This window comes from Suricata suricatta, chromosome 1 (assembly GCF_006229205.1).
Source record: "Suricata suricatta isolate VVHF042 chromosome 1, meerkat_22Aug2017_6uvM2_HiC, whole genome shotgun sequence".
NCBI lineage: Eukaryota > Metazoa > Chordata > Mammalia > Carnivora > Herpestidae > Suricata > Suricata suricatta.
The window spans coordinates 122,874,181-122,886,302 of record NC_043700.1 but is presented as its reverse complement, the minus strand read 5'-3'; the positions used below and the strand labels follow the sequence as shown (position 1 = coordinate 122,886,302).

Below are 12,122 nucleotides of genomic sequence, written 5' to 3'. Positions count from 1 at the left end.
AGAACCTAAATGTCCATCAACTGATGAATGGATCAAGAAGATGTGGTATATATACACAATGGAGTACTATATGGCAATGAGAAAGAATGATATATGGCCATTTGTAGGAAAGTGGATGGACCTTGAGGGTGTCATGCTAAGCGAAATAAGTCAGGCAGAGAAGGATAGATACCATATGTTTGCATTCATAGGTCTAACAAGAGAGACCTGGCAGGGGACCATGGGGAGAGGAAGTGGGAAAGAGAGCGGGGGAGAGTGAGGGACACAGATCAAGGGAGACTACTGAATACTGGAGATGAACCATGGACTGAAAGGGAGAGGGAGAGGGGGGATGGTAATGGAGGAGGGCACTAGTGGGGAGAAGCACTGGGTGTTATATGGAAACTAATTTGACAATAAACTATTATAATAATAAAAAAAAAACCTCCCAGAGCGCTTGGATTGCTCATTCAGTTAAGGGTCCGACTCCAGCTCAGGTGGGTTGTGAATTGAGCCTCACTTCGCCCTTTGTGGTAACAGCGCAGAGCCTGGAGTCTGCTTCAGATTCTGTGTCTCCCTCTCTCTCTGATCCTCCCCTGCTCATGCTCTGTCTCACTCTCTCATAAATAAATAAACATTAAAACATCTTTTAAGTTTAAAAAAAATAACTCCCTACTTTATGAATTGGTGAAGAAAATTCCAAAACTGAATTTTAATTTATTTTTTTAAAATATTAAATTTATTTATTTTGAGAAGAGAGAGCAAGCAGGGAGGGGCAGAGAGAGAAGGGGAGAGTGAGAGAGAGAGAGAGAGAGAGAGAGAGAGAGAGAGAGAGAGAGAGAGAGAGAGAGAGAGAGGAACCCAAGCATGGATCCTGACGTAGGGCTCAAACCCACAAACTGCAAGATCATGACCCGAGCTGAAACCTAGGGTCAGATATTTAACCAACTAAGCCACCAGGCACTCCCACATTTTTATATTTTTATGTTATTATATAAATGGCTGACTTGACAATTATATAGCCATCTGTACTATTAAGTATAGATCATTTCTGAATCAGCTGAGAGTTCATTAATTTGTGTCAAAAGAAAGAATACTCTGTTTTTCAAGCCTTTTACAGTGAGTTCATTTTTTAAATAATAGAAGCTTAAAGAAGATAAGACATTCAAAGTAGCAACATTTTTTTCTGGTTTAGTAAGTATTAATGAATGATGTCTCTTAATAATCTCTCCATTTCTTTGATGACAGTATATTGAGGTAAAGCCTTCAACTGCTACATTTTCTAGCAAACATTTTAATCATTATTTATAATAACAGATAGTATACCATTCTCCTAAGTTGTGCGAATATACAATTCTTCTAAGTTGTGAAATTTAGCCTGGGAGAAAGTTGTTATCATAGCAATAAAATGTTTCTTTCATTATTTGGGTAAGAATACCTAGTATGATTTCTAAATCCTACTGTTCCATTTTCTCGATTTTTAAAAATAGAAATACTGTTTTAATAGACATATTTTGGTATATTGTTGTTACTTCTGTTTTGAAGTTTTTTACTTATTTTTGAGAGAGGGAGAGAGGGAGAGAGAGAGAGAGAGAGAGAACAGGGGAGGGGCAGAAAGAGAGGGAGGGGAAGAATACCGAACAGGCTCTGCACTGTTAGCACAGAGCCCAACGTAGGGCTCAGTCTCACAAACTGTGAGATCATGATCTGAGCTGAAATCAAGAGTCATATGCTAAACCAACTGAGCCACCCAGACACCCCTACTTGCATTTTTAAATATTTTTTATTTATTTTTTTATCAACAATAACTTCTGGTAATTCTGGCATCAGTGTCAATAGTCAATGTTGATACCAGGTTGATCGTCAGAGCTGGTATCAGATACAGGTGTCTGAAGATTGCAATGAGGTCATTTATTTGCTACTTCTGGCCTCTTGATAAGTCATCCTTAATAATTTGTATGTATATTTAGGAGTCATCTCATAGGATCCCAAGACATTTCTAGTCATCCTCCTGCCATTGTTTTTCTCTTGTGTCATACCTCTTAATATGCCACAGTGGCATGGTATTTGCAGAACTTCTCTAGGTGCTTTTATTACTTTTTATTCCATTGAGAAATTTGAACAAGAGGGGCAGATTACTATTCTTATCTCTTAGAATTTTATTTAAAATAGAATAGCTCTTTCTACTTGTGCTTTTTTTTTTCCCTCAAAGATGACTCAACTCATCAGTCTCTGAGATGATAAGACACATTGCTTTTCTTGCCATTTCTATTTTCCTTCTCCAGTAAAACTATATTTCTCTCTCCTTCTCCAATTCCTCTGCCTAGGAAGTTCCATAAACACATAATCACTACTCTGTTGAGAGTCTCGTCTCATATATTAATTTATAATTTTAAGTATTTTAGCAAATATTTCCTCTCTTCCCTCAACAAACTTATAAGCAGATAATATTGCCACATTTTTGTTTATTGTAATTAAGCTATGTGGAGCTACTGGTAACTGTCAGATTCCCACCAAATGAGTGAGATTGGCTAAATAATTGGGGAAACTTACTAAATACAAATTAATTTTTATAAAGTCTTTTGCCAGATTGTGTACAAGTATTAATATTATTTGATATTTGTCATACAATAAAAAATTGCAAAAGTATTTTCAAAGAATAGAATCCTAACTATGCTGTTTCTAGGCCGTGATGTTTGAACTGAAAGTTGGTAGCAGAAAACATAAATAAAATTTGTGGACTTGAGGTGAACAAGTTTTCTTAGGTCAATCACCAAAAGTATAAACCATAATAAAATAAACAAAAAGACAAAGAAGATGGAAAACTTTTGTTCTTTTGAAGTTATTAAGAAAACAAGGAAATAAGCCACAAAATGGTGAAAATATTTATGATAGACATACAACAAAGGATTTATATCCAAATAATCCACCCAAAAAGAAAAATAAACAAAATAGTTTAAAGGGCTCTTTATAAAATTGATGTACTAATGGTCAACAAGCACATGAAAAGATATTCGACATCATTATGGAAATGAAAGTTAAAACCACAATGAGCTACCATTAAATATCCCTCAAATAGCTAAAGTTAAAAAAATGACTAATAATACCAATATTAGTGAGATACAGTGCAAATTAACGTGCAGTGTGTTACAGCCCCTTCAGAGAATACTTGTCAGTTTGTTATGAAATTGGCATAATAATAGATATAAATTTACCACAGAACACAAACAATGTCACTGTGAAGTATTTATGAAGAAAAATGAAAATCCATGTTCACAAAAAGGTATATATACAAATGTTCAGGATGGCTAATAGTTCCAGCCTAGAACTAGCTCAAACTGTACCAACAAGTGGCTGAATAAGCAATTTGTGGTTTACCGTTAAATACTACCTGACATTTATTTAAAAGGATGGACCCATGACAGGATGCATTTCAAAATGATTTTTCTGAATGAGAGGAGCTGGGTGCAAAAGCGTTCTTAAAATACATTTCCATTTATGTGACATTCTAAGGAAGGTAAAACTAACCTATAGTGACACAGCATATCAGTATTGCCAGGGACCAGGAAAGGGTTGCTACTTGAATGCAAAGGAGCATAAGAGAACATTTTGAACTGATGAAAATGTTCCAGATCTTGGTTTTTGTAGTAGTTATACATGTGGATACATTTGTAAAAAGTCACCTAGCCATATACTTTAAAAGTTGCATTTTAGTATAGGTATGTTATACTTCAATAAAGTTGATTTAAAGAAAAGATGAATTGGAGGTAAGGGTTGAGAGAGTTTGTAAATTTAGGAAGTTTATATAATGGAAATGGCAACAACAAAGTGAATAGTTTCTTCAAACCAAGATGAGTAGAAATAATTCTGGAGAGAAATATGCATGAGAAGAGGGTGATATTCACTAAAATATATTTGATAGTCTCATAGGTAAATACTTGTCTAGATTTTATTATTAAATTTAAAGGTCACAGTTAACGTGAAGCCCAATTTGAAGAAAAAAAAAATGCAGATATGCAATAGAAATAGAATGCGGGGATGTCTACAAATTTGGGTGAACAAAACATTTTTGGTATAGGAAAAATATTAAGTTCATACTATTTAATCACACTAGTGTTGGAAAAAAAGCAGATATCTATTGGACTTAGAACCAGAAAATCAGGTTTTTAGGACCCTTGTTAGAATTAGTATAGCTGTCTTATGACCTGTCAAGAACATCTTGTGTAGTTTGTACTGGGTTGGAAAGCCAAAGTGTGTTACATGAGAATTAGGGCATTTTTGTTGTTGTTGGGCTGATTTGCTTATTTTACAGAATAGTTCTTTTGTATTCCAAAGATAGTCACTTTCACATTATTGAGAACCAGCCATTTCCAAAGGCTCTGAAATATATCAATAACAGATGAAGCCATCATTCCAACAAAATATTTTATGAAGAAAATTGTGAATGAACATACACTGTTAGCTTTTAAAAACTTCAAAATAACTTATGAAATACTTTCTTAATTGTATTTATATATGCAGTTGCATTGGTTTTGCTATCATTAAATGAAAGAGTAAATTAAAGTATGAAATATGGATAAGATTTATATCTGAAAAGTTTACCATAGTATCAGATACAGTATCTAACAGTATAAGCAAATTGGAATGACATTTAAGTTACAGATCACGGAAATGCAAATGGAAAACAATAAGGTAAAAACGATACAGATACAGTTATTCTATTTTTTGCCATGTATTTTTCAACTTGATAATTAAGTGCAGCATGGCAGATATTATATACAATGTATGTGTATTTTTAAAACAATTTTTCTCAAGATTCCTTAAGAGCAGTCAAATTAAAGTGTCATACTATAAGATGAATTTGAAGTTAAAGCAGGAACACAGTTTTCTCTAAGAATGACATTCAAAGACTCAAGGTTAGATGATGAAAATTTTGGAGTCTGCTTTCCAATAGTGCTTAGAATGACACATTTTATTTCTGGAAAGTTGTGAGAGACCTCAACCCTAAAAGAAGTTAACCATGAAGCTTGATTTTGACATCCATTCTTATGGAAGTTTAAAAATCTTCTTCTGCAAGAATGTGATGCAGGCTTTTAAATTTTCACAACTGAATGCCATCTCTGTCTTCTGAATAATATGATTTTTAAGGGTGTGATACTTTAATATGCTTTGCAGAATATCTATAGTTCAGGAAGATACTATATAATTCAACTATATATGAACTATGTCCTATTGCTTAATTTTTCATGACAAATGTAATGAGAGAAACAGTTCATGAGTCTTGTTTTTCTAGTGTGGGGAAAAAAAGTTTCAGTAATTATGTTAAAGTTAGAATCCTGTGGGGCGTCTGGGTGGCTCACTCAGTTAAGCAGCTGACAGGCTCAAGTCATGATCTCATAGGTTTGTGAGTTCGAGCCCCGCATCAGACTGTGCTGACAGCTCAGAACCTGGAGCGGCTTCAGGTTCTATGTCTCCCTCTTTCTCTGTCCCTCCTCGACTCATGCTATGCCTCTCTCTCTCTCTCTCTCTCTCTCTCTCTCTCTCTCTCTCTCTCTCTCTGTCTCTCTCTCTCAAAATAAACAAATAAATTAAGTTAGAATCCTGTGGTAAATTCATTCCTAAGAAAGCCTTTGTTTTTCCATTACTTCATATAATCAGACAGTGAAAGTCAGCAGTTCAGAATATTTCCTGATTTTGATCAAATAATCAACAAGAATCTCTGAATAAATTTAGAAATTAAGTCAGTAGTCAATTCACCTTAATTTTTTAGTGTATATATTTTCCTCCTTCCTTCAATAGATTATTGTTCAGTTTTTTACCTAATAATGTTCTCTGTTAGACATTGTGAGTGACATTGTGCACTTACATCAGTTTCTGAAGTAGGGCAGTGCATGTTATATAAAAATCATACTGAGCATCTCGGTTCCTATGTTTATAGTTCTTATGCTTTGCTGCTGAACTGTACAGTCAGAAGTAATCCCACTTGAAGGATATTTAAATTGTGTCCAATTTATGACACACCTGAATCATATGAATTAAAAACAATCTCATGAATGGAAAGAGACTCTAAGAATTGTAGTAGTTGCAGCATCTTGTCTTTGAATATGTTCTTTTTTGGAACTTAAGTCAGCCCAACTTGTCTGCTTATTCCCTTATCACAATCAAAATTAATCTGTTCTTTTGCTTTAAACTTTACTACAAAATGTTCCGTATTTGAGTGCACGCACAGTTGGTAACCAAGCTGGAACAGTTGCTGTGCATTCTTTCTAGCATGTTATATGCTTATCTACTTAAATGGGAGAATTACTCCAACAGCGAGTTAAGGATATAGTAACATCACTTCTGTTGCTGCCTATTATCACTATTTTTTCATTCTTTTAGAAAAAATAATGATAAACTTCTAATCCATATTTTTGTTTTTAGGCTAATTTATTTTTTAAGAAATTTTAACTGATTACAACTAACTAGAAGAAGAACATTAGCAATATTCCAATAATTCTTTTTGCATAAATTCTTTATTCATACATTTTAAAATTTTGTTTTGTTTAGTAGGATATAAGAATGATTTTTAAATGTCAGGGCCTATAAATATGGGGATTAAAAATTTAATATTTCTTGATTTTGCCTTGTATACTGATGGCAGATACAGTTTCATAATGAATAAAAATTGGATATAGTTATTTCAACCTTCATTAAATAAAAGTGAAAATACTTTTAAAACTAGCATTTAGATATCATCTAGGATGAGCTGGTTTTGGTTACATTCACTTTGTTATTTGTACTATTATATTTCTTGCTGTAAATCTTGGGGTCAGGGCACCGGCTCAATCAGTTAAGCATCCATAACTTAATTTTGACTCAGGTCATGATCTCACGATTTGGTTTGTGGATTCGAGCCCCGAGTTGGGTTCTGCACTGCTAGCTCAGAGCCTGCTTGGGATTCTCTCTCTACCCCTCTCCCGACTCACCCAGGCACTTTCTAGCACTCTCTCTCTCTCTCAAAATAAATAAACAAGATTTTTTTAAAAATTTGATTTAAAAATCTGAAAGACATCAAAATAGCAACATAGTAAATCATCATAAATGTAGTGTAATTTTCAAAAATGAAAAAGGTGAGAATCTAAAGTAAGCAACTATAATTTTAAATACTGTCCTGGCACAAAAGATGATCAGTGTTTTTAATAAAATGCATTTGAAATGCCTATTAAGTGATAATTAGACTAATTTTTCAAATAACTATTTCTAAATAAGGAATGATTCACTATATAATAATTCACATTTTTCTACACCTGTATTTATTTGTTTTTTATATGAAGAGGGATTTGATTTTAAATCAGGAATGACAAAAATAACTACCTAAATGTATATTTTTTAAATGTTTGTTTATTTATTTTGAGAGCGTGAGAGCACGTGTTGCTTGAGCGATCCCATGAGCCCGTGAGAGGCCGACGGAGAGTCCCCAGCTGGTACCCTCCGTGGTCTGCTCAGAACCCAATATGGGGCTCAGTCTCAGGAACCGGCCAGATCACGACCTGGGCTGAAATCAAGGGTGGGAGGCTTTAGTTGAGCACTCAGATGCCCCATCCAAAATGCGTCTTTTTAATTCAATTTTGTTTTCCTTGCAGAGTGCAGATATGAGTCCAGCAAGTAGCACCACTTCACTTCCGGTTAGTCCTCTTACTGAAGAGCCATTGCCTTTCAAGGTAAAAAAAAAAAAAAAAAAAAAGCCACAGTATTTTTAGTATAATTAAATAATTATTTTACTATAGTAAAATACTTCATGGTATAGATGATAAGGTGAACTGCTTTAATATGTAATGATCTAACTTCAAATGGTAAAATCTTCTTTTTTTTTTGTTGTCACGTTGGTTGCTAAATGAACATAAAGGTTTGGAGTAAAAGTTAATACTTTATAGAATACATTATTTGCCTTGCATGTAAGAAGTAATGATTTCTTTATAATAATTTGATGTCACATTAATTAGAGGTTTCAAATATTTTGTGTATCTTAATTTAAGCAATAAATTTAGAATGAATTCTTTAGCCCTCATTGAGTGGTTAAATTTTCATTAGCTGGTTAAATTTTCATTGATGACTCTACATCATAATTGAGTATGCAGTCTTTAAAAATAATGATCAAAATCAAAAATTTAACTATGGAATCATTCTTCTGAGCACATTATAATTTAAGGGGAGCCTGGGTGGCTCAGTCAGTTAAGCGTCTGACTTCGGCTCAGGTCATGATCTCCCAGTCTGAGAGTTCGAGCCCCACATCAGGCTCAGTGCTGACAGCTCAGAGCCTGGAGCCTGCTTCAGATTCTGTGTCTCCCTCTCTCTCTCTGCTCCTTCCCCACTTGTGCTCTGTCTCTCTTGCTCTCAAAAATAAATAAAATGTTAAAAAAAATTTTAAGTAAATATGTAAGTAGGTACTTAAGCAGTATGGTTGGTAGAATACTTCAGTTTGGGAGACTATATGCATTATAAGTAAGATGTCATTTTCTTGTTTTGCTATTTAAGATTTGATTATCTCTTTAAACCAAAGTTTGCAGATCAGCTCTTCAAACATCTTCAGGGATGTTTGATTTTCATCAAAATTATTATAAATAAAGGCAATCCTTAAGATCATGGCAAAAAACACTTGGAAGGTTGGGATGATGCACTTGCAATAGTTTCAGTTTAATTGGGTTTAAAGACAAGTAGATGTACATTTTGAAATTTGCTATAATTTTCATAATTTTTTGATATTGTCATAAAATTGCTATTATTGGGTGGTGTTTTTCTCTTTCCTGTGAAAAGTATAACTTATTCAACTTCATATTGCTTATCTCTAGCTCAGTGGCTGGCATTGATTTCCATACAATCAGTATTTGCTGTATTGTTAAAATGAAAATAATAGAAAGCTATGAATTTCATTGTATTGGTAGTTCTATAGTTTATAGTAGTTTATAGTTCTAATTATAGATCTGTCTTAATGACAAACAGTAATAATTGTTGAAAGGTTTTATATCAGAGAATGCTTAAATACTGAATAGTATTCTGATTACATTATTTATTGAGAAATCTTTATTATTCTACAACAAAGGAAAAAATACTAATACTTCAAAGTTTAGTGTTACTTAATGTTTCTATCTTATGGCATATGGGACAAAATTTACAGAAGAATTGTATCTTTAACAAGATTTTAATTGAATTCTTAAAGCATTACTAGAAACCATTTTCTTTTTTTAATATATTGATAATGACTATACTCCTGGAAAATTAATGTATTTTTGTAATGGAGGTAAAAGAAAAGGTCAGATATATTCCAAAATGTGCTGACACAAAGCTAATATAAATATAATTATTCTAGTTCGTTTCTCTGACTGCTTCTGAGAAATCAATATTGTCCCCATGTTAATGTCTGTAAGTGGTTTCATAAGCAATTAAAACTTCTAAGTGCTTATAATATATAATATTAGCTGCTGGTAGCCAATGTAGTTATAGGGCCTTTTAATTTACTTCTTTTGTGAAAGGAATATTATATATGTTGTTTCATCATATATAAAATCATGGCACTAATATTTAAAAGTATCTAAAATTGGAATTTGATATTATGAAATAAAGCTCCTGCATTTGCTTATTCACCACTGTTCTCATCATTCCCTATTGTAGTTATGTCTGGCCATAAAAGCATTTGAGTGTACCCTTCATAGAAAAAGATGTATGATATGCATAGTTCTCTACATATACTACAGTAAACTCACAGACTTCCCAGTCACACTCTTGGTGATGAGATATTTCTAGGAGTATGTGATTGTGTAGACAACCGTTATGGATATATTTGGAAACAATAAGCGAATGTATATTTTTTAATAAGACATTCAGGGCCACTTACACAAGTGATCTGTTACTTACAACGACATCATTATGGAAGGGCCAAGGTGTAACTAATATTGTATGGGTGGGAATAATATTTTATTAAATAACCATAATAGAATCATAAAATTTCAAGATCACCCCTCTGAAAGTTTGATTTGAGGAAAAGAGAGAGGGAGGGAGGAAGAGATAGAGAGAGAGAAGACTGCTTAACTGTAAATTACAATGTTTATGTTTCTTTTTATAGAATAATATTGAACCATGTTGACATTGTTAACTTTGATGTGTCCATTCTACCCTATTGTACCTTTTTTTTACCTCTGCCATTCTTGATTTCTCCCAACCATCTAATTACTTCCAATCTACCCTACCTGTTTTCTTGACTCAGATAGATATTCCCCACCTAATGCTTTGGGGTCACCAAATAATATTGTTCTTTCATAAGATGATTCTTTTAATTTATTTGTATGGACACAATGTTAGCAGCCTCAGTCCATCCCTGGAACCAACAATCTTAAAGCTGAAGCTGACTCAATGCTCCTGTGTCAGTATAATAGTATATTTCATTATGGGCCATGTTCCTTTTGTCAAACACACTTATTCCATATTTAAAAATTTATTTGTATTTTAATGAAGCATGACCTCTAGGTTGTATTTACTGTTTTTCTAAAAAAAAAAAACAAACATTATTTCTTTGATCAGATATCTTAGCAAAAGGTATTATCCTCCCCTGCTTCTTTATTCTCATCCTGTGATAAATTCAATGGACAAAGATGAATTCAACTCTATTTTTCCTTACATAAGTACACAAACACATTAAAGATACCCTTCATTCATCAGTCTTCAAAATCTAAATATAAGCATAGTTTACTCATTGCCATTCTTGGCCCATTAATTGCTGCTTTTCTGATACTTAGGTTTCTGGAGTGTGTAATGAGTTTGGATATCCAATGCCTAGAACATACAATACAGCCACCCTCTCCCAGTCCCAGTCGCCTTCCCCAGGAGCTCACCCAAAGTGGTGCTGGTATATTTCCTGAGTCTCCTCTTCTTGTGAAAGCCAAAGTACTTAGATACCTTTTATCCTCCAAAATCACCATTTACAGAAGTCTAGATTACAGAAGTTTCCTTCCCCCCTCCCCCAGAGGATTTTCCTCTTTCCTTTAGTCAGCCAAAGCCTAAATCTTCTCAATGTACTTTTAGAAACAGAATTGAGGAAAATAATTGTCTGAACTATCTGGAGATTTTTCTTACCTGACACAGACCTTACTTTGAGAAGCATAGAGCCACATTGTTGAACCAAAGGCCAGAGAGATGGAAATACAGAAATAAAGTAATGTCTCAGAAAATTCTTAATCACGCAGTGCTGTCATACTAGGAGAAGGAATGATGCTAACTCCATATGACCTTAGAGCCTAGACTCAGGAGTTAGTTACATGTAGTAATAAACATAGTTTGTTCTCATTTATGTAGTGTGTAGAAAAAGAAAATAGGAATCCCAGAAAATACCCTTATCAACCATTAACTATTTGGATGAATCATTCTTTAAATTTGTTATCTGTAGTTTCTATAATCATTTATTTCTACTTTAAAAACAATATTTATTTTTAAGAAAGTAAAAAAGGAGAGTTGAGAACATTAGAGGCAATCTTAGTCTAGTTAGGAAATTACCCAGGATCAGATCTCTGTTCTGATACTTTTTATCTATATGACCTTGAGCCTATTACTTGGTGTCTTGATTTTCCCATCTAGAAAGTGGGAACAACAGCAAATTCTTCTTCATTGCATTTTTATAACATTAAACAAGTTAATAACATCAAATAGCAAATAGTGTGTAGTATATATATTAACTATTATGTTTTGTAGAACACATATTCTAAGTTTAAGGCAAGAGGTGCCGTATGTTATAAATAACATGAAGCAAAATCATTTCCTGTTAATCCCTTGTACTTTATTTCCAAATGTGAGACTAGTAATGTGCTTTAAACATAAATCCTTTACTTTGCCGAAGAACGGTATTTAATATTCATTTCTAGAAGTCATGCTATTTATTTTCTACCCTTGAGTATTCAGATAAGCTCATATATCAGATTCCTTCTATGAAAAATAATTAATGGAAATGCTCATTAATTATGAGGGAGAAGGGGTAAATACAATGAATCTGTCTTAAGGGAAAACTGGTAAATATAATAAAACATTACTTGGAAAAAAGAAATACATAATTAATGGTTCTGTAACCATAAAGACAAATGGTATCTTTTTATCAGGAATACATTGTAGTGTATTTT

General features: G+C 33.2%; 1 protein-coding gene across 1 annotated transcript in view; it reads left to right on the top strand.

Annotated features, from left to right (window-relative positions):
• Nucleotides 1-12,122, top strand: part of CCSER1 (coiled-coil serine rich protein 1) — a 639,473-nt gene that overhangs the window by 458,107 nt on the left and 169,244 nt on the right. Inside the window, exon 7 of the mRNA XM_029943144.1 lies at nt 7,605-7,682. Coding sequence (XP_029799004.1) covers nt 7,605-7,682 — 78 coding nt within the window. The remainder of the gene's footprint in view (nt 1-7,604; nt 7,683-12,122) is intronic.